At 38.6% G+C, this 19046-nt stretch overlaps 1 protein-coding gene across 5 annotated transcripts in view; it reads right to left on the bottom strand.

The window, feature by feature from the left end:
• LOC125075077 (neurofibromin) overlaps positions 1 to 19046 on the bottom strand; it is a 52653-nt gene that overhangs the window by 31051 nt on the left and 2556 nt on the right. For 2 of the 5 annotated variants that reach the window (XM_047686666.1, XM_047686669.1), the window contains exons 3-27: positions 16627 to 16813; positions 16029 to 16150; positions 15511 to 15610; positions 14925 to 15025; positions 14401 to 14550; positions 13908 to 14007; positions 13192 to 13334; positions 12905 to 13098; positions 12410 to 12518; positions 11448 to 11606; positions 10618 to 10811; positions 9925 to 10108; positions 9165 to 9351; positions 8702 to 8801; positions 8003 to 8129; positions 7782 to 7887; positions 6638 to 6701; positions 5606 to 5777; positions 4454 to 4596; positions 3669 to 3777; positions 2252 to 2358; positions 1937 to 2068; positions 1662 to 1816; positions 792 to 949; positions 212 to 364 (exon numbers count right to left, since the gene is read on the bottom strand). In XM_047686666.1, coding sequence (XP_047542622.1) covers positions 212 to 364; positions 792 to 949; positions 1662 to 1816; positions 1937 to 2068; positions 2252 to 2358; positions 3669 to 3777; positions 4454 to 4596; positions 5606 to 5777; positions 6638 to 6701; positions 7782 to 7887; positions 8003 to 8129; positions 8702 to 8801; positions 9165 to 9351; positions 9925 to 10108; positions 10618 to 10811; positions 11448 to 11606; positions 12410 to 12518; positions 12905 to 13098; positions 13192 to 13334; positions 13908 to 14007; positions 14401 to 14550; positions 14925 to 15025; positions 15511 to 15610; positions 16029 to 16150; positions 16627 to 16813 — 3456 coding nt within the window. The remainder of the gene's footprint in view (positions 1 to 211; positions 365 to 791; positions 950 to 1661; positions 1817 to 1936; positions 2069 to 2251; positions 2359 to 3668; positions 3778 to 4453; positions 4597 to 5605; positions 5778 to 6637; positions 6702 to 7781; positions 7888 to 8002; positions 8130 to 8701; positions 8802 to 9164; positions 9352 to 9924; positions 10109 to 10617; positions 10812 to 11447; positions 11607 to 12409; positions 12519 to 12904; positions 13099 to 13191; positions 13335 to 13907; positions 14008 to 14400; positions 14551 to 14924; positions 15026 to 15510; positions 15611 to 16028; positions 16151 to 16626; positions 16814 to 19046) is intronic. The other 3 variants (XM_047686668.1, XM_047686670.1, XM_047686667.1) reach the window with 2 other exon arrangements.

Here is a 19046-nt window from a genome sequence, read left to right as displayed (position 1 = left end):
CTTGATGATGAAATACGACGAAAATTAGATCCTAAGGCGGTTTATATGGGAACGCATTACAAGATTTTATGGCCGAAGGTGACTTTTCTATAAAGAAGTTAGGCGGACGGGAAAATGGGCCACTTTATGGTAAGTGGTAAATGGCCACCAACCTGCACCAGCACCACCACCAAAATATCTACGAGCGCCTCCCATAGCGCAGGTAACTCACCGCGCAGACCTCGACCTCCCGGTAGAAGATGTTCCAGAGCAGCGGCGCCAGCAGGTGCTTGGCGTCGAACAGCGACACCAGCACGCGCGCCAGCTCGTCCATCTGCGCCGAGCCCACCACGCTCGCCAGCGCCATCGCGATCGGCAGCTCGCCCTGCGGATACGCCACGTTGTTCTTCGGACATTTCGTGTTAAATATTTCTAATTATGGGTTTTTTTAAAATATGTGTTTATTAATTTAAAAAAACTTAGTTTCCTTCTAATTAGTCATCAGAAACTTAGAGCTTGTCTTCATTTGGACCAGATCATTCATGAGCCGAGATAAGCCAGCGTTCAGGGATGATATTAGCTCCAATCCTTCTCCTCAAAGGGAGAGAACTAATTTTGGATACACATGTTACAGAATTTCATTGAAATTAGTCACATGAAGTTTTCCTTGCGATGTTCTCCTTCACCGCCGAGCACGAGATGAATTATACACAAAAATTAAGCACATGAAAATTCACGGGAGGGCCTAAGTCCACCATTGGGACATTTTCAGCCTGTTACATTAAGTTCCTTGGAATTGCCCCCTCCCCCACCTTATCCGATATCATGGTGACGAGCTGCACGAGCTGCTCGAAGCGGTCCGCCAGCACGGTCTCCGCGAGCGTGTCGAACTCCGTGCCCTGCTGCAGGATCTTCGTCAGAACCTCCATGAAGGCAGCTCGCGTTTGCAGATCGCGATGGTAGCCCAAATCTAATTATGATGTTCAACTTGAATTATTAGAACGTCTATCAACGAATCACATGTCCCCTTGGGTTACTTGGAAGGGAAATTGTTAGTATTATTTTAATTTAGTTAAAACACTGAATCACTGTATCATATGATATCGTTAAAGCGCTATCACTGGCCTCGATGTTTCTCTTTATCTTTAAACTATAAAATCTTAACATGACTTGCTGTTCATCCCTTTATTTGTTACTAGTTTTCACCAGCAGCTTCATCGACGTATTGGGAGGCAGGATTTAGGTATTAAAAAGTTAAAGGATTATATTTAACGTAGACTATCGTCGCGGACTCTAGAGGAGGCCTTCACCTTCGAGATGAGAGGTTCCTTTTAATTATACATATATGATTAAAAATTTAATTTTTGAAGAATAATAAGAATATACTTAAGAATATTTTGTTTTCATTGTAAATTTGTATAATTAAGCAAGAAGCATAAGGGTTTTTAGTTATTATTATTATTAATATCGTCGCGGAATGTAGATTCTACCGAGAAGAACCAGCAAGATACCAAAGACCGAATTTCATCAAATTCGGTTCAGGGGTTTGAAGATTAAGAGACAGAGAGAGTTACTTTCTCATTTATAATAATAGTATACTAGTGGCAGTGACGATATCTGTGGACTATACTAGATCTTCCCTAGTGTTGGGTCGTCAACTTGTCTTCCCTATTAAAACTTACCAATACTATGCATAAGACCCGAGTCGATATTCGCAGATAGTAAGTTTGACATCGCCTGGATGGTTGCGTTCCTCAAGGTCTCCAGCCGTCCCGGACCCTCCGTCAGCTCGACCTCATTGCAATCGTTCAGTAAGTTCATGAAGAGGGTGAAATACCTGAAATTATATATTTTTGTCTGCAACTAAACTCAAAAGCCATATATATGTACCATAGAGAATATTATTGAAAAGTAATAACGCAAGATCATTTACGGGAAGCGATTTAAAATATCTCACTTTAAGAACAGCTGACTCTTAGCCTCCATAAGGTCTCCACGGTCGGACTCCTCGGGCTGCAGCGGCAGACCCTTGAGCAGCGCCGCCACGGCCTCCATGCAGGCCTGATCCAGCTCCCTGGATATATAATACCTGATCACACTATTGGGGTAGACTTCTAAAGCGCTGGTGGTGTACTGCCTTAAGATCCAATAATTGAAAAAATTAAAATAATAATCTTTTGTGAATCAATGTAAACGTCATTTTAACCCCCTCCGCCAATTCCAAATATTATGTGAAACAGAAGTTTTCTTATTTATAACATTTCATTACTACCTGGTAATGGAGGAAGCGTCTGCCCTCAGGGGCGGAGCGATTTGATGAGACGTCCCGAGAACCCAGTCCGTCACGTACTCGACCATTTTGTTGCGGAACTTCATCTCCTGGTTAAACGATTGACGATTCAATTAATAACAGTCGTAGATAACCTACATTAACATCAGCAAGTAATGCAATGACGCACTTTGTAACCTACTACAAGGCATTTTGTAAACATTCAACGCATCAAAGTATATATCAGCAAATTCTGTAATGACAAACTACTATAAATATACAACGCTTCGAAATAAAGATAGCAATAGCAAACAATAAATCAATCAATCCATTATTCGCGCATCAAACTAGTCTTGTCTTGTCTTGCCTTGTCTTTGTGTGCTAAAGGATATTACAACACTAATGACTTTTTAGTTGACTGAACACCTTGGGAATGAAATGATCGCCCCCAGGCTGTTTCAAATAACTAAAATATAATTATTTTTGTACATGCAAAATGGAAAAAAAAATATCCCGCTGAGTTCCTTTCGCCGGTTCATCTCAGGTCCGAGGTGTTAAATTCCGAACCGTTGGTAGATTTTTGACTATCAATAAGCAAGTGTAAACACTTCTATATTGAATAAAGATTTTTGACTTTGTCACCACACAGTTATCTTTAAGGGTTACTGGTGACACGGGGGTACAGTCACAGCTCAAAACATCCATTCCTCATATTCGGCAACAGCTACGCTTAGTATCCTTGGGTTCCTCTTTGAAGAGTAAATGTCTTATGTGTTACCAACACTCAAGGTTGGTAAAGAGTTGACGAAGTGGGTAATAGATAATATTTTTAAGTGTCAGTTGATGGTAGCGACCACTTACCATCAGTCCATTTGTCAGTCTACCTTATTATATTTCAATCACAAAAGGACAAAAGCCAAATAAGCAACATTTGACATAAAATTGAGGCGATATCATTGACGAAGCTGTTTTAAGAACTTTTTAAAGTATTAGTCAAAATCAAAATATACTTTATTCGAGTAGGCTTTTACAAGCACTTTTGAATCGTCATTTAACAAACTATTTAAAGTAAAGCTACCACCGGTTCGGAATGTCAATTATACCGAGAGGAACCGGCAAGAAACTCAGTAGTTACTCTTTTTCAACATCTAAAAATAGAGTCATGTTAGTTAAATACAATTATATATGTACGTTATGTCTCCTGCCTAGAAGTCAACAATCATTAACTCCACGCTTTTTTATCATCTATATAATCTTGTATGGAGTCATATGTGTATCTTTACCAATGTATTTTTTACAAATTATGTAAATGTAAAGTGGATATTTAAGTGCAATGGTGTTGTATTATAAATAAAGATATATTAATCAAGAACAGTTCGTAGAGCAAAATGAAGCAGAGCTGAAAAAAGTCCAACCGTACCTGTCTGAAAGCTAAGTCATCTCTCCGCCTCATCATAGCGTCGACAACTTGACAGAGTTTCGTCTTGATATGTACAGACAGCACCGTCATGTCTAGGTGCCGGACGTATCTACAAAACGATGTTTTTATTATTATAAATAAGATATAAATACATAATAGAAAGAGCAATAAGTTATCATAAGATTAGTGTAACTACAGCGACCATTTTCACATAAAGTGGAGATGTGAGCGGCACCGGTTCCAAGTGAACTGGAATACCCACTAAAAAACCAGCGGAACCCACTCCGTCTTTTCGGGAGGCATCAAGGTATCGCTACCGCGCCGCCCCGACGGTTGGAATTCTGTGCGGACCGCCATTCCTAGAGGAGTTCTTTTGTACAGTAAACTCTCTAGTTCCGGTCACGCTTACGGTGGTGGGAGTATGAACGCATAGTGCCAAAATAAAACTCAAATTCCTTTATTCAATAATTCAATTCATAGAAGAATTACACTTACTTATTGACAGTCAAAATATGAAACACTACCACCGGTTCGGAAAGAAAATACCCTGACCTGAGAAGATACCTCGAGAGAGACTCAGCGGGTCTTTTTTTTGTCAATTTTATTATTTACACAACTGTATATGCGTAGAAATAGCATCAACTACAATCTTGGTTTTTGTCCTTATGATTTAGTTAGTTAGTAATATTACAAGAATTTGCAATTAATAGTTCAGTCTTGAGGAAGATTATGGGCTAATGAAGATCACGATGATGCCATGCCAAGTATATTATAAATGTATTTACCTAACGATGGCCAGCATCAGTCCTTCGATGGACGTCGTGCTGAGATGTTCGCAGGGCTGGTCGCTTTTCTTATTATCCAATATACTCTTCATTATAAATATAGTATGTTCAACGAATTGCGTATTTATATCTGTCAGCATAACCTACAAACGTAATGAAACGTATTAAGTATTAACGAAGTTCTGTCTTAAATTAAAATTTGTCGTTGGACAGCGAGTTTGAAGTAATTTTCGGCCGCGACCTCACTTGCGTTTTAAGGGTTCGTTATTATGCATACAATATCTTTATAAATTTTAGCCATGTGTTATTCTGACGTATAAGCTATATTATCGTAAAGTTTCATCAAAATCCATTCAGTAGCTTTTGCGTGAAAGAGTAACAAATATCCACACATACAAACTGTCGCCTTTACGATATTAGTAAACATTAATAAACAGGATGGAATAAATTAAACAAAGTTTGAGGATAATTAAATGACAAGAAATACGATTGATAATAAAAATTCCATGTGAATTAAAACAATAACAAACACAAAATTACACAATTTGTATGTGACTGTCGTAGATTTACGCCCCCCCCCCCGCAACTTACTCTAAGTTGCAGGGGGGCGGGTAACTCTTTGTCTATACGTGACAATGTCTGGCAGTTCACTCTACTGTAAGCCCCGCAAAGTAACTTCGTTCCAATACGTGTATCTTTTATTTGACGACTGTGTACTGTCGTGAATGACGCTTGTCTTTATCACTATTTCATAAAGTAGGTAGGCGGACGAGCAAATGGGCCACCTGATGGTAAGTGATCACCACTGACCATAGACAATGGCGCTGTCAGAAATATTAACCATTTCTTACATCGTCAATGCGCCACTAACCTTAGGAACTAAGATGTTATGTCGCTTGTGCCTGTAGTTACACTGGCTCACTCACCCTTCCAACCAGAACACAACAATACTGCGTACTGATGTTTGGCGATTGAACAAAAAAAAATAATTGTTATGTCCCTTGTGTGTGTTACGTTCAACGCCTAGCTGTACATATGACGGGAGACCATCTATTAAGCTGTACCAACTGAGATTGGGAATGAGACCTGGGTGGTCTTCCATTTACTCTTAAAATGGCTGAAGAATTTCTTTATGGCATTAATTGTACGCACCTGTTGTTGCTGATCAAAGAACTTGTCGACGATTGCTTTAATTTGATCGAATAGTATCGGGTACAGCGCTGGAGACATTTCATTGCCGACCAATTCCTTGACGTGACTCTGTATTTGAGCACCGAAGCGTTCGTTACTGCAGAGCAATAATCTTAATAGCTGACCGATGAATCTATAAAAAAATACACATTAAGAAAACAAAATAATATTATTAGGAATAATATACGACTAACACCCCTCACCGTAAGGAGGTTCTCCTACCATCAACTACCACCCCGCATTGTAAGTAGGATCTGCTACCATCAACTACCAGCCCTCGTTATAAGGAGGATCTCCTACCATCAACTATCACCCCTCATTGTAAGGAGGATCTCCTACCATCAACTACCAGCCCTCGTTATAAGGAGGATCTCCTACCATCAACTATCACCCCTCATTGTAAGGAGGATCTCCTACCATCAACTACCAGCCCTCGTAGTAAGGAGGTTCTCCTACCATCAACTACCACCCCGCATCGTAAGTAGGATCTGCTACCATCAACTACCAGCCCTCGTTATAAGGAGGATCTCCTACCATCAACTATCACCCCTCATTGTAAGGAGGATCTCCTACCACCAACTACCAGTCCTTGTCGTAAGGAGGTTCTCCTACCATCAACTACCAGCCCTCGTTATAAGGAGGATCTCCTACCATCAACTACCACCCCTCATTGTAAGGAGGACCTCCTATCATCAACTAACACACCTCATTATAAAGAGGATCGCCTACCAGCAAGTACCAAACCTGGTTGAGGAGCTAGTATCATCGACTCCCACACAAAACAAGGAATTCCGACTAGAACTTTCGTTCGTACTCAGTGTTGACTATAGAAGTACACAGTAGTTGAATTTAATGAGTTCATGTTTAATGTCAATAATTTACTTCTGATTAAATTAGTGGTAAATAGAGGGATCCTATGTTTAAATTTGTTTTTTTTTTTTTTAATAAACATCCAATTCGTTGCTAAAAATACATTAATGGTCTCAAACTTACTGAGTTACAGGGCAGTATTGGACTTCTTGGGATGTGTTCGCCAACACATTATACTTTCTTGTATCTGAAACGAAAATTTGACTCATAAACTTGGATTCTACGTTCATTTCGAGTCCACCAATCGCGTTAGGCTGTGATTTGAGCAATACTTATAGATTACTTTGACCTTGAATTGGCGCGATTTCATTGGTCGAAATATTGTATAATCTATTACATAATGGATTTGCTTTAAATATACAAATAGTGTCTAAAATATTTACTTTAATTTATGATAGTTTTATATTCATAAAATTGTCTAGATTGAATTACTAGTCTTTTAAATGGCGCTGACGTATTGTACAAATCAATTACATAGTAATATAATTTCATGTCAATAAAGTGGGTGTTCATGAGCATAACATAACATAACATAAGCAGCCCGTAAATGTCCCACTGCTGGGATAAAGGCCTCCTCTCCCTTTGAGGAGAAGGTTTGGAGCATATTCCACCACGCTGCTCCAATGCGGGTTGGCGGAATACACATGTGGCTGAATTTCGTTGAAATTAGACACATGCAGGTTTCCTCACGATGTTTTCCTTCACCGCCGAGCACGAGATGAATTATAAACACAAATTAAGCACATGAAATTTCAGTGGTGCCTGCCTGGGTTTGAACCCGAAATCATCGGTTAAGATGCACGCGTTCTAACCACTGGGCCATCTCGGCTCATGAGCATGGTGCAAGTTTAATCAATGCAGTGAGTAGTTTGATCAATACTAATGCTATTGGAACTTTTGCAGTAAAATTGAGGATATAAAAAGAAAAAATTGTGTTGTATTAGAAACAAATTAAATACTGTTTGTAGTGTACAATATAACTCGTAATGAATATATACTACGCTATAACTATAAGGTTGGTTTAACTTTACGCCTTCCTGTATTAGAAAAAGGTTTATATGTACATTATTTGCTAAAATCATTGATTTTGTAAGAGAATAATGACTGCGAATCTTCTTTGCTAACGTTCTTTCGAAAAACAATTCTCGAGGAACTGTGTTTTTCAATTTACTTCGTGAGTGTTCCTTTCTTTAGCTCGAGGATTATTATACATAAGACTAATAATAATTATAACACAATAAAGCGTTAGAGAATTAAATAAACTCACCGTGGGTATGTAATTGAGACCACACGGGGGCAGGCTTCCGCTGAAGACAAACACCACCGAGAGCGCACAGGAATGAGGTGATGTTGGCCCATTCCTGGATTTGCATCTAAATAGTAAAACGAGGTTTTATTTTTTCATTCGAACTTGCCATCTCCTCTTCTCCACTGACCTCCATCCGACAAGTGTGTGTACGACAATTAGGAAGAGGGCGGGAGACGCACCTCGCAGTCGTGGTCGGCGCTGTGCGGCGCCACGCGGCGCTTGGCGGCGGCGCGGTGCGGCGGCTCGGGCGGCTCGTCGGCCGACACGCCCTTCGGGTACTTCTGCAGCAGCTTGCACACCGAGTCCCTGCCCACGTGTCACTGCGTTAGTTAATGCCCCCTGCCCCCTGCTCGACCCACACACGACCGATATAGACGCATACACATAGTGCATAATATATCTGAGCGATTAGCATATGCGTAGAATAAGTAAATCAAATGTTTAATTAACATAACCTGTTTCCCATAATGATCAGGAACAAAAAAAAATAATTACGATAGTTTTGCCAACGGTACTCACAGTTGACATACAAGCCTCAATTACGAAAAGTCTCATCTTAACACTTTAATGAACATAAAACTAATTTTTGATGATGACTTTGTCTTTGACTTTGACTTTGAATGAACATAAAACTAATTTTATCATCACACATCATTGAGGGGAACCGGTGTAATGTTTAATTTAAAGTTTTGGCTCATAATTCGATATAACGGCAGGAGTTTAGGCAGAACCAACAGCTTTATGTGCTATACGAAGCATGGAAGTGTCAACATTGTCAATATATCAGCCGTGCAGAGTTTCAAGCCCGGGATTTCAAGATCTGCAGCCTTACAAACTAGCCCGTAAACCAAAGAGACAGTAAGAAACCGTGTACTCACCAACATCTGAAGGTCTCCTCCCAGACAGGCTGCACGCCGTTCACACAATGTTCTATCTTCCTCAGTAATGCCATTATACGTTTTTGAAGAGCTGCTGAACCTTAATTAATGTTACATTAGTACTTCATACAGAACATTCCAGAATTAACTGTAAACTCTGTCCTACAACCGAGACTTGTAATAACAAATAAATAATAACACAACAATACTTACTATGAATATTTTTGTAAAAACATCCCCGGGCCATATCCTGACTAGCTGCTTGTAAAATGTTTTAATATTTTTTTTTATTTATGACGCTGACCGTACCTAATGACATTCTACGTTTCGATATATAAGCAACGCCCAACAATTATTTAAAATTATTATATTTAAACGATCAAGAATCAAAATATATCAACTTTTTGATGTTGTTTTGGGCGTGATCGAACTCAGTAAGGCACAGAGGGGAGGGAGCGCTCACCCGTGGTGAGCACGGTGGAGGTGTGCGCGATCTCCTGGAACACGGCGTAGTTGGGCAGCAGCGTGTGCGCCGACACGTCGTCGGAGCCGCAGCGCGTGTCGGCCTCCTGGCACAGCAGCGCGAAGCACGACATGGCCACCAGCACCGCCTCCGTGTCGATGGACCACAGGCACATGAAGAACACCACCTGCGCCGAGCGGGGCCGAATCAATGTCTCATCCGATAGACAAGTTTTCTTCACTTATTAAAGCACGTCGAAGCTGAATAGAGCTTATAAAGATTTGAAATCATCTACATTCCGTCTACGTCCGTTATGCATTCTTTGAAATTCGAGGTGACTTTTAATTTAAGAGTCGACATGATCCAGAGGTTTGAACGCTTAATCGATAATTGCAGGTTCAGACTCAGGCAAGCACTACTGAATTTTCATGTGCTAATTTGAGTTTATAATACATCTCGTGCTGTGAAACCTGCATGTGTTTAATTTCAATGAAATTTTGATACATGTTAAGCCACCGACCTGCACTGGAGCAACATAGTTAAATAAGCTCTAAAACCGTCTCCTCAAAGGGCGAGGAGGCCTTAGGCCAGCAGTGGGAAAATTACAGGCTATTTTACTTTTTAATTTGTCGGATTTTCATCTCATCTTATTATGAGAGCGCCATCTAGTTTAAAATTACTAAAATTTGTATAAAATATACTTCAGTATCTGTTGAACACATCCCCTTACCAATATCAATACTAATATATTCCGACTTACCTCCAGCTTGATATGCGCTTGCTTGCATATCGGTATCTGCGAGCCGACGTTGGCGTACTCCTTGTGCTTGGCGAGGAACTCGTTCCTGCAGGTCAGCACGTCGCGCAGCCAGCGCAGCACCTCGCGGTAGTTGCCGATCTGTCGCTGGATCAGCTTCTGGCTTATGTTGTACAGAACTTGCGAGCTGGAGTGGAGACATTACATTGGTTTAGTAGACCCAGTAGAGGACCGGATACGTTCCAATTTTGGGCAAAGGACTTATTTTTTTTTATAAGATTTAGAGATCATGCTAAATTGGATATTAATCTAGCAAAATTTTATTCGAACCTTCGTTACGACAATTTCTTTAATCGATAATGATTATTTAAATTTTATTTCGTGTTAACAGTTCATGATAGTTTTCCTAAAAACCCGGCGAATATTCGATAAACTTATTCAGGTGGTATACATTATTTATTTCAGTTCAAACGACGTGCAAACGATTCTTGGTCAAGACACTAAAATAAAAAAATAAAAATCTAATTACACTTTATTCAAGTAGGCTTTTATAATCACTTTTAAACGTAGAAGTTAAAATGTTATGTCACTTGTGCCTGTAGATACACTGGCTCACTCCACAATCCAAGATGCTATTGCTGCTGCTGGTGTATCGTCTTTTTAATTATTTATTATAGAAATACTAGGTATCCTTACCTGATATCCCAGAACGTGTTGAGCGGCGCTTCAGGGTTCCACATGTGCACCCTGTCCGGTCTGTGCAGAGCGAGCAGCGCGTCCATCGCCTCCTGCGATATCTCCCCCATCCCGGTGTGATGTACAAGGGATACGAGACCGTTGATCAGCTCCGTGGTAGACGATTGGATCTCTACCCCAGTACGACCGGGATTCTATAGGAATTAATGTGCTATGTGAAAGTGATGTACTTTAATGGAGAGTACAGCATATCATATAAATAAATAAATAAATATAAATATTGGAAAACATCACATACAATACTCTGATCCCAATGTAAGTAGCTAAAGCACTCGTGTTATGGGAAATCAGAAGTAACGACGGTACCACAAACACCCAGACCCAAGACAACATAGAAAACTAATGATCTTTTTCTACATCGACTCGGCCGGGAATCGAACCCGGGGATCGGAGTGGCGTACCCATAAAAACCGGTGTACACACTACTCGACTACGGAGGTCGTCAAAGGTGTATGTCGTTATTAATATTAGATTATTTAATTATTGAACTGTCAGTACTGATATTATTATTTCATTGTCATCTAACAAATAATCGAATACCATAAACGTTGAAACTAAGGCTGTATTGAAAGCTGAGCATTTAAAAAATGGACGATGAGACTTATTATTATCATTTGAAAGATCCCACATACACGTATAATTCAATATTCAAATACCAAGCTGTGCTCCTGTTGAACCTAATCGCACACAACTGTATACAGTTCGAACTCCTCTTATACAGGGTGTTGTGTTTTGAAATTCATCATAAATAACATTATCGATTAACTTACACTCAACATGAGCATGGGATCAGCATGTATAAGTTTCACGAGCAGCAGGAGAAGGTTCCTGTACGCTGGCATTTCCTCTGACTTATTGAATTTCGACTGGACTTCTTTCGACTTCAGTGATAGGGATATCATCCGTAGTGGCGTGTGGACTATATAACCCTGGAAATAGAAAACAAAACTTTTATTGTAAGTTAAATGATTGTGGTGAGTTTTTTTTTTCTTATGATATCGGTAGGCGGACGAGCAAATAGGTCACCTAATGGTAAGTGGTCACTACCGCCCATAGACAATGGCGCTGTAACAAATATTAACCATTCCTTGCATCACCAGTGCGCCACCAACCTTGGGAAATAAGATGTTATGTCCCTTGTACCTGCAGTTACACTGGCTCACTCACCCTTCAAACCGGAACACAATAATACTAAGTACTGCTGTTTGGCGGTAGAATATCTGATTAGTGGGTGTTACCTACCCAGACCGGTTTGCACAAAGCCCTAAAGAAAGGGTGTGTGAGACCATATTAAAAAATTTATCTTTTTGAAGGTTAAGCAGTTTACCTCATACGTACAAAAAAAACAGTATTCTACCGTCAAACAATAATACAAAATATTGCTACTATCCGGTTTGTAGGGTAAGTGAGCCAGTGTAACAACAGGCCCAAGAGATATCACATTTTAGTATCCGAGTTTGAGGACGCATTAACTACGTAAGAAATTAATATTTCATACAGCGGCAATGTCCATGGACGGTGGTGATTTACCATCAGGTGGCCCATTAGCCTTTCCTTTTACATCATAAAAGATAACATCTATTATTTTGACTTATCTTATCTCAATATACAGTATAAGTTAAAATCAATTGGAATAAATTCGTCTTCGAGAATTGGAATTCTCCTCAAAGGAAGTCTAGAAGTCGGACATTTACAGTCTCTTCCTTTTCTTTTCTTATGTATTTATAAATACCTGCGTAGCTTTGTTCAGTGTATCTGTAAACATTGCTCTCAGTTCTGCAGCTCTCGGGTAGAGCAGCTCTATTTGCGGCCACCACGGCAGTCGGGGTTGTTTTATTATTCTGAAAAGATCATAAAAAAAAAAAACCAATCTTTTACATCTGTTATTCCAAATTATGTCTTTACCCCATTTGCGGTTTGGAGTAATAATGCAAAAAAACACTATTACACAGTTGAAAAAGAGTAACTGTAGAGTTTATTGCCGGTTATTCTCGTTAATCTACATTCCGAACCGGTGGTAGATTCACTAAATATAGTTTGTGAAATGACGATTCAAAAGTTCTTGTAAAAGCCTAATTGAAACCGACTCCTCGACTGTATTTTAGATGACATTTAATGTGTGCACGTTGAGTTTTTTTTAAGGTTTAATGTATAAATAATTCTAGTCGGAAGATAACGTAGATACTAAAAAAAGCAGGCAAGAAATAGTAGAAGCAGTAGAACCAACCTGAGCAGCGAGTCGACGATGACGTAGTGGTAGGAGATGTGCGTGGTGAGGTTGAGGCACACCTTGAGCGTGTCGTTGGAGTGCGGCATGATGCGGAACAGCGACACGAAGCAGTCCGTCAGCAGGTCCAGCTCCGAGTAGCCGGGGCACGGCGCGCCGCGCGCGTACGGCTTGTTGGGGTTGAACAGCAGCGACTGCGCACGCGCACGCCGCACGCACATATAGTCTCATTAGCAATTAACATCACGGGTACCTAATGAACTACCGCCATTTCTACTACGCCTTACCTTGAGATCATTTATGACCGATTTCACGAGCACGAAGGTAACGTTGCCGGAGTCAGCGATGTTCAGATAAGTCGAGGCCTTACAGAGTTTAACGCACGTCACTATCGCTGCCTCAGTCATCTGCTTCGAATTGTTTTGAGGGCCTGAATGTTAGCATACATTAGACGTCCCCGTTACAAATTCAAAACGTGCAACGTGCGAGTTATCAATGTATATGTCTCTCTCTTTCTCGCCCAAACGCAAACATACTTCTCTAATTAAAGTTTTAATTATTATTAAATCAAGTAATTAGTACAAGAAATGTTAGGACTATTTGAAATAAAATTAAATGAATTGCAAACAAATACAAAACAATTGATATTTTTTATTTAAAATATCCTCTCGCTGGGTGCCTTTACTTTTGTAAGCATTTACAGCTTATTAAAAATAAACGAATAGACTTTCGGTATGTTTTTTATCGCTGATCCATCATTCTTGTATTACTAAGGTCGTTGAGGCCATCACTTCTGGTAACCACTAATGCCAAGAATATGATTGGGACCTAAAACTCTTACACAAGAGACTATACACCACATACAACCTATTTAGCGCGTAGTCTCTTGCGAGCCGAGTTATATTCAGATATTAAAAAGATATATTGATAATAATATATATGTAAAAAAAATGATTATGTCTATTCTAAAGTCTAGAAAATTTATAGTTTTGAATAAACTTACTCAGTCCACGCTTAACGGTATCTATGAAGTGCTTCTTCTTCGTGTGTCGCGGACTGCACGGCGCGCCGCTGTCAGCGTTCACTATTTCTTCCAGAACTTTCTAAAAATATTTAAAAATAATAATAAGGGCGTGAAACACTAAAATCTCCCCTACAGTATTGTAGTCTCTATAACTACAACAGCCGAAGAAGTTTTCAAGGTCACCTTAAGCAAGCATACATATATAACTATTACTACGATATTATATTGCGCGTGTGTGTGTAAACACAGACCACTACTACTCTCGCTCTCTACTTAACACTTAAGTAATAATAATAAAGTGTATTTAAAAAAAAAAAACAAATGGTAAACATGCTTTTATTTCATTTCTCTCTTACGGCAAAATTCCGTCCAAAACAATCGGCTGTGTGGAATTGCTTTAAAATTTTACAAGATTTGTCCCTAATACACCAAAAAATAATTATTGAAAAATCAACCTTATTGCCATACTTACAGGATTCAAAACCAGTAACATAATCTGCAGCGGCCACATCGCCACTCTCGACTTCTTGTTGTCTGAGAAGCTGTCTTGTAAAATGTCGAAAAGTGTGTCGCAACATTTGCTTAATTCATCGTTAGGCCGACATTGTACTTCTGCGAATTCCTGTAACATACAATAAGATATATGTCGCAGGCGTAGCTTAAGTAGCCATTCAGATAATAGCCTAGCCTTTTAACTAACTGAATGACATTCAGACCCTACTAAACATGAACTGTTAAGTTAAATTAATAACATATTATTTATTATTATTTAATTTTAATTTTCTGGAGTCATTTAATAGGAGGATAGTTGAATGTCACTCAGGCCGCTGGTTGAAGGGTGCTGTATAGTGAAATGGCTATTAATTAAAAGGCTATTATTTAAACACGATGGATGCGACATAAATACGATAAATCTGTCTTAAGAAAAAGGTCGTAACGACTTGTTATTTTTTTAAATATCTATTAAATGTTATGTTATGTTAACAAAATAATAACCTGAGGGTAAGTGTCCATCCAATTCCAGACAGCTTTCTCCAGCGACACAACGAGTACTATATGCGCTGATTTTCTTAACAATTTAAACTTTTGAATGGATTCTGAAATAAAATTGTACATATGTAATATATATAATACTAGTTAGCCGCGTCTGAAACGCTTTTAGGAGATCGGTTGCCAGGTGTTAGACATAAAAGGCCTTATGTCCTTCCTTGAAGTTCAATCTTGCATTATAAATAATTACGTCTAATTCTATTCTTTAGTTTGGACAAAGAGCAACATACAGACAGTCAGAGTTAAGTTCATTGTAATAATATAAGTATGGATGTACTTTTCTGACAATCGAGAAATGTGCCAATGTTTTGTCATTTTTTTTTATAATTTAAGGCGGAGGGGGAACGATTTCCACCTTATGGTAAGTGGTCACAACCGCCCGTAGACATTGCGTAAACTGCGTTACCAGCCTTAGAAACTAAGATGTTATGTCTGTTATTCAAACCGAAACAAATAAGTACTGTTTGGTGACAATATATTTGATGTTACCTACCCGCCAAGTAGAAATTTGAGCATAAATTTGACAACTCACCTGTCAAAAGCCGTATAAGCCTTAGTATGTCAACATTGACATGTTGTATCAACTCTATATCAGTATAATCGGGGTTTTCTTCTGAGCTAGATGCTAGTTCCTAAAAAAAAAAGAAAAAAAGCTAAAATCTTTTACACAAGTTACGTTTCAGCATAAAATCAAAATATATTTTATTCAAGTAGGCTCATAAAAGCACTTTTAAATCGACATGTTGCAGTTTTGAATGAAATGTAAAGCTACCATCGTTTCGGTGGTAGATATGTCAATAAAATACAACTAAAATTATACATATCCTGCCTAGAAGTAAAAAAAAATTATCAATTTTTTTTTATGCTATAGACGTACCAAAACATTTTTATCGCGACAGTACCATGTCACAAAGACATTTTATATCATTATGTAATACGTACGGTCAACAAAAAAAAACCAAAAACCCTTTAAATCTTGACGTTACTATAGGATATAACATTACTGCACAACACGGTTCAACTAGTTCTATGAAAAATAATAATACGAACCTGTAATCGTGCGCTTATCCTATTAAAAACTGCGTTGAAAAAATTGAGACTAAGGGCGAAGAGTACTTTACTCGCTAATTGTCTCAGAAGCGTGTTATTGACATTGCTCTCATTTCGAAGATCTGGAAAGAATGTTAAAGTAATCAAAGACGATCACAATGTTATATAGAAGATGAGGTGCTCAGGTGCTCAGTGTGTACACAGACGTGAGCACTCTATGGATTGATGGCAATCTTTCCCAGCCAGAGAGAGTTCATGCGCAGGGCCATCGGAACGTAGTTCTTCATGATAACGCCTCATTAAGTATTAAGGGAGTATTAATATTGTCAACTTTCCACTTCAGTCTGCTATCGATATTTTAGTGACAGATAACTCCAGTAACTTTCGTATTGTCCTATCCCAGAGTTCGAAGGTCGGGACTAGATCGATGAGACAGGCAAGTGGGAAGAGGTCACCACGTATCTCTCGATACACCAGGAACAAGAGTCCATTAATTAATACACCAGGTTTTAAGGTCATAATTTTCGTTTAAGATTAACATAGCCTATCCAATCGTGGGCATTGTACAATATTGGTCATATTTCTGAATGTAACTTACCAATAAACTGGCAAACTTCTCTTAGTAATATCTTAACATTCATCGCTTCTTCGTACTTAGCGGTGTCCTTGGGCTGAGAGCTGAGGCATATTTCCAGCGTATCTAAAACTATTACTAAACTATCGTGGTAACCCTTCTCGAGTTCAGTTTGAGGCCGATTGACGCACGTGGTGATCGTTGGCTGGTACTGAAAAATACGAAGATCGAATAGTTTTTTTTTCTGTGATATAGATGCTAATTCAGGCACGATTTTATGTGAATCATAAACGTAACAACTGTACCCAAAGTTAAAGTTAGTATAAACTTTAATTTTGTTTACAACAAAATTAAAGTTTATACACAATATTTAAAGTCCATATTCGCATAACAAATAATACAGAAGTTTGCCATCGTATGCCACCGCGTTTCTTTCGGAAATTTCTTAGTGTGCGCGTTCCATACGAATATCTGAGTGAAATTTGGTTTCTAAAAAATCCTAATCCTAAACTTGCATACAATTCCTCATCTAAAGCTTTATCCTCTCGGGTCAGTGGTTAAGCCATGACAGCGTAACAGCAGATAAATAGAATTACTTTCGCATATGATAGTGGTACATAAGACTCTCTCTTTAAGACCAATTACTACGAAAGTATGGCAAGTAAACAAGTAGTTTTTTCATAGCAATAGTTATACTTATATAATTTATTTGAGGGGGTTTCGCAAAAGAATATATCACCCATCGTGGGTGCTCTCAGCCAATTACTTAGTTTTATATAGATCGCGTAACTAGATCTAGTTTTAATAAGAAAAAGCTCTAATTTATACAAAGCTTACGTCTAGGCCACGACAATTGACAGCGAAGACCTGCTCATTTAGGGACTATCTAGTATTTGTATATACATGTGTTGTTTTGTACCAGACAGGTTTAGTTAACTAACGCGATGAGCGTTAGTTAACTAAACCTGTCTACTATCTGTCTAAACAATCTATCCAAAATTTTTAATATCTTTGTTAGTACTATAATAATTTCAAATTAAATGGCTAGCCGTGAAAATTAATGTCATCTCGCGTTGAATTTCATTTTGATTCTAAGTCTATTCCACGATGAAAGCTCCCAAAGAAAATTGTCCTTATGCGCTCATTGAGTAATACGCGTGACGTTAATGGGCCAAATCATTTCTTAGGATTGTCTTACGAGAGTTCGACTCGTAGAACATACTATACGGTCTCCGAGATAAGTTACAAGGGGAATATTTATTAAATTTTACTTTAGATACTATTATCTAGTATACGAAAAAGTCGAATATTTTTTCATTAAAATAAAATCCTGTAAATGTTCCACTGTTGGACTAACACCTCCATTGAAGGTAACTAGACCACGATGCTCAGATGCGGATTGGCTCCAACAAATGTAGGTGTCCTCCGATGTTTACCTGCAGCGCCGAGCTCGAAATGAATTATAAATACAATCTAAGGACATGAAAATTCAACGATGTTCTAACAACTGATCCATCTCGGCGCGTTATCAAGGAAAATTTGTCTTGAAATGTTTTTTGAAATTCCCATTCTTCATTAAATAATTCTTCATCATGACATTATCGAATTAATTTAATGTGTAGATTAAAGATATCCTTGGTAGAGATCGTGAATAAATAAGGTATGATATATATTACGCATTATTGAAAATGGCGTTTTGTATTGTGAGAGTGACGTTTCTTTTTGTATTTATTGATTCTCTGTAATTATAAATACTCTTAATGACTAACAATTTTGATAATTCATCTTTACCGGACTTCCAAACAATTTAAACCTCTCAATCAAATATATGAAAACATAATAAGTCCTCGATTAAATACACAATATGATAAATTGTTGTTTAATAGATTGGGCCCTTCATAAGCGACACCGGCCGGCCGATCCGTAAAGCCGATTTTTTCAGTATATTTGGACCAAACTATACAATTAAATGTATTTTTCGTTTGACATAAAAAAGGCACGCGCCGGTGAGGTCCTCCAGTGTGCGGCTGCACTCCATAGCAGCCAGTTGTATGCCTATACAGTCACGACACAATCAATACAATAAACGCCCACGCGCTAGAGTAGACGGCTCCGCAGCATATCGACTTCAATACCATTTAAACGATCTTATATACAATATGCCAGTTTCACGTACTTTTTTTGTTTCGTTTATTTTGGGCGATGGCCGATGGCCGTGGTCGGTGTTCGTACAACATCAGCTATATTGTAATGTTCTAACTAAGACGGTACATTTTTGGTCCTTCGAGCCGGATACGAACCAGCTATATGGATTGGTATATATACACAGAGGCAGAACGAGATCTATGTATATGGATGAAGTATAACCATTTATACTCATCAGGTAGAGAACGGAGAGATAGAAACGGCGAGGGTATACCGTTCAAAATATATATTAATAAGAC

This window comes from Vanessa atalanta, chromosome 29, assembly GCF_905147765.1.
Source record: "Vanessa atalanta chromosome 29, ilVanAtal1.2, whole genome shotgun sequence".
NCBI lineage: Eukaryota > Metazoa > Arthropoda > Insecta > Lepidoptera > Nymphalidae > Vanessa > Vanessa atalanta.
This window is presented reverse-complemented; position numbering and strand designations above follow the sequence as displayed.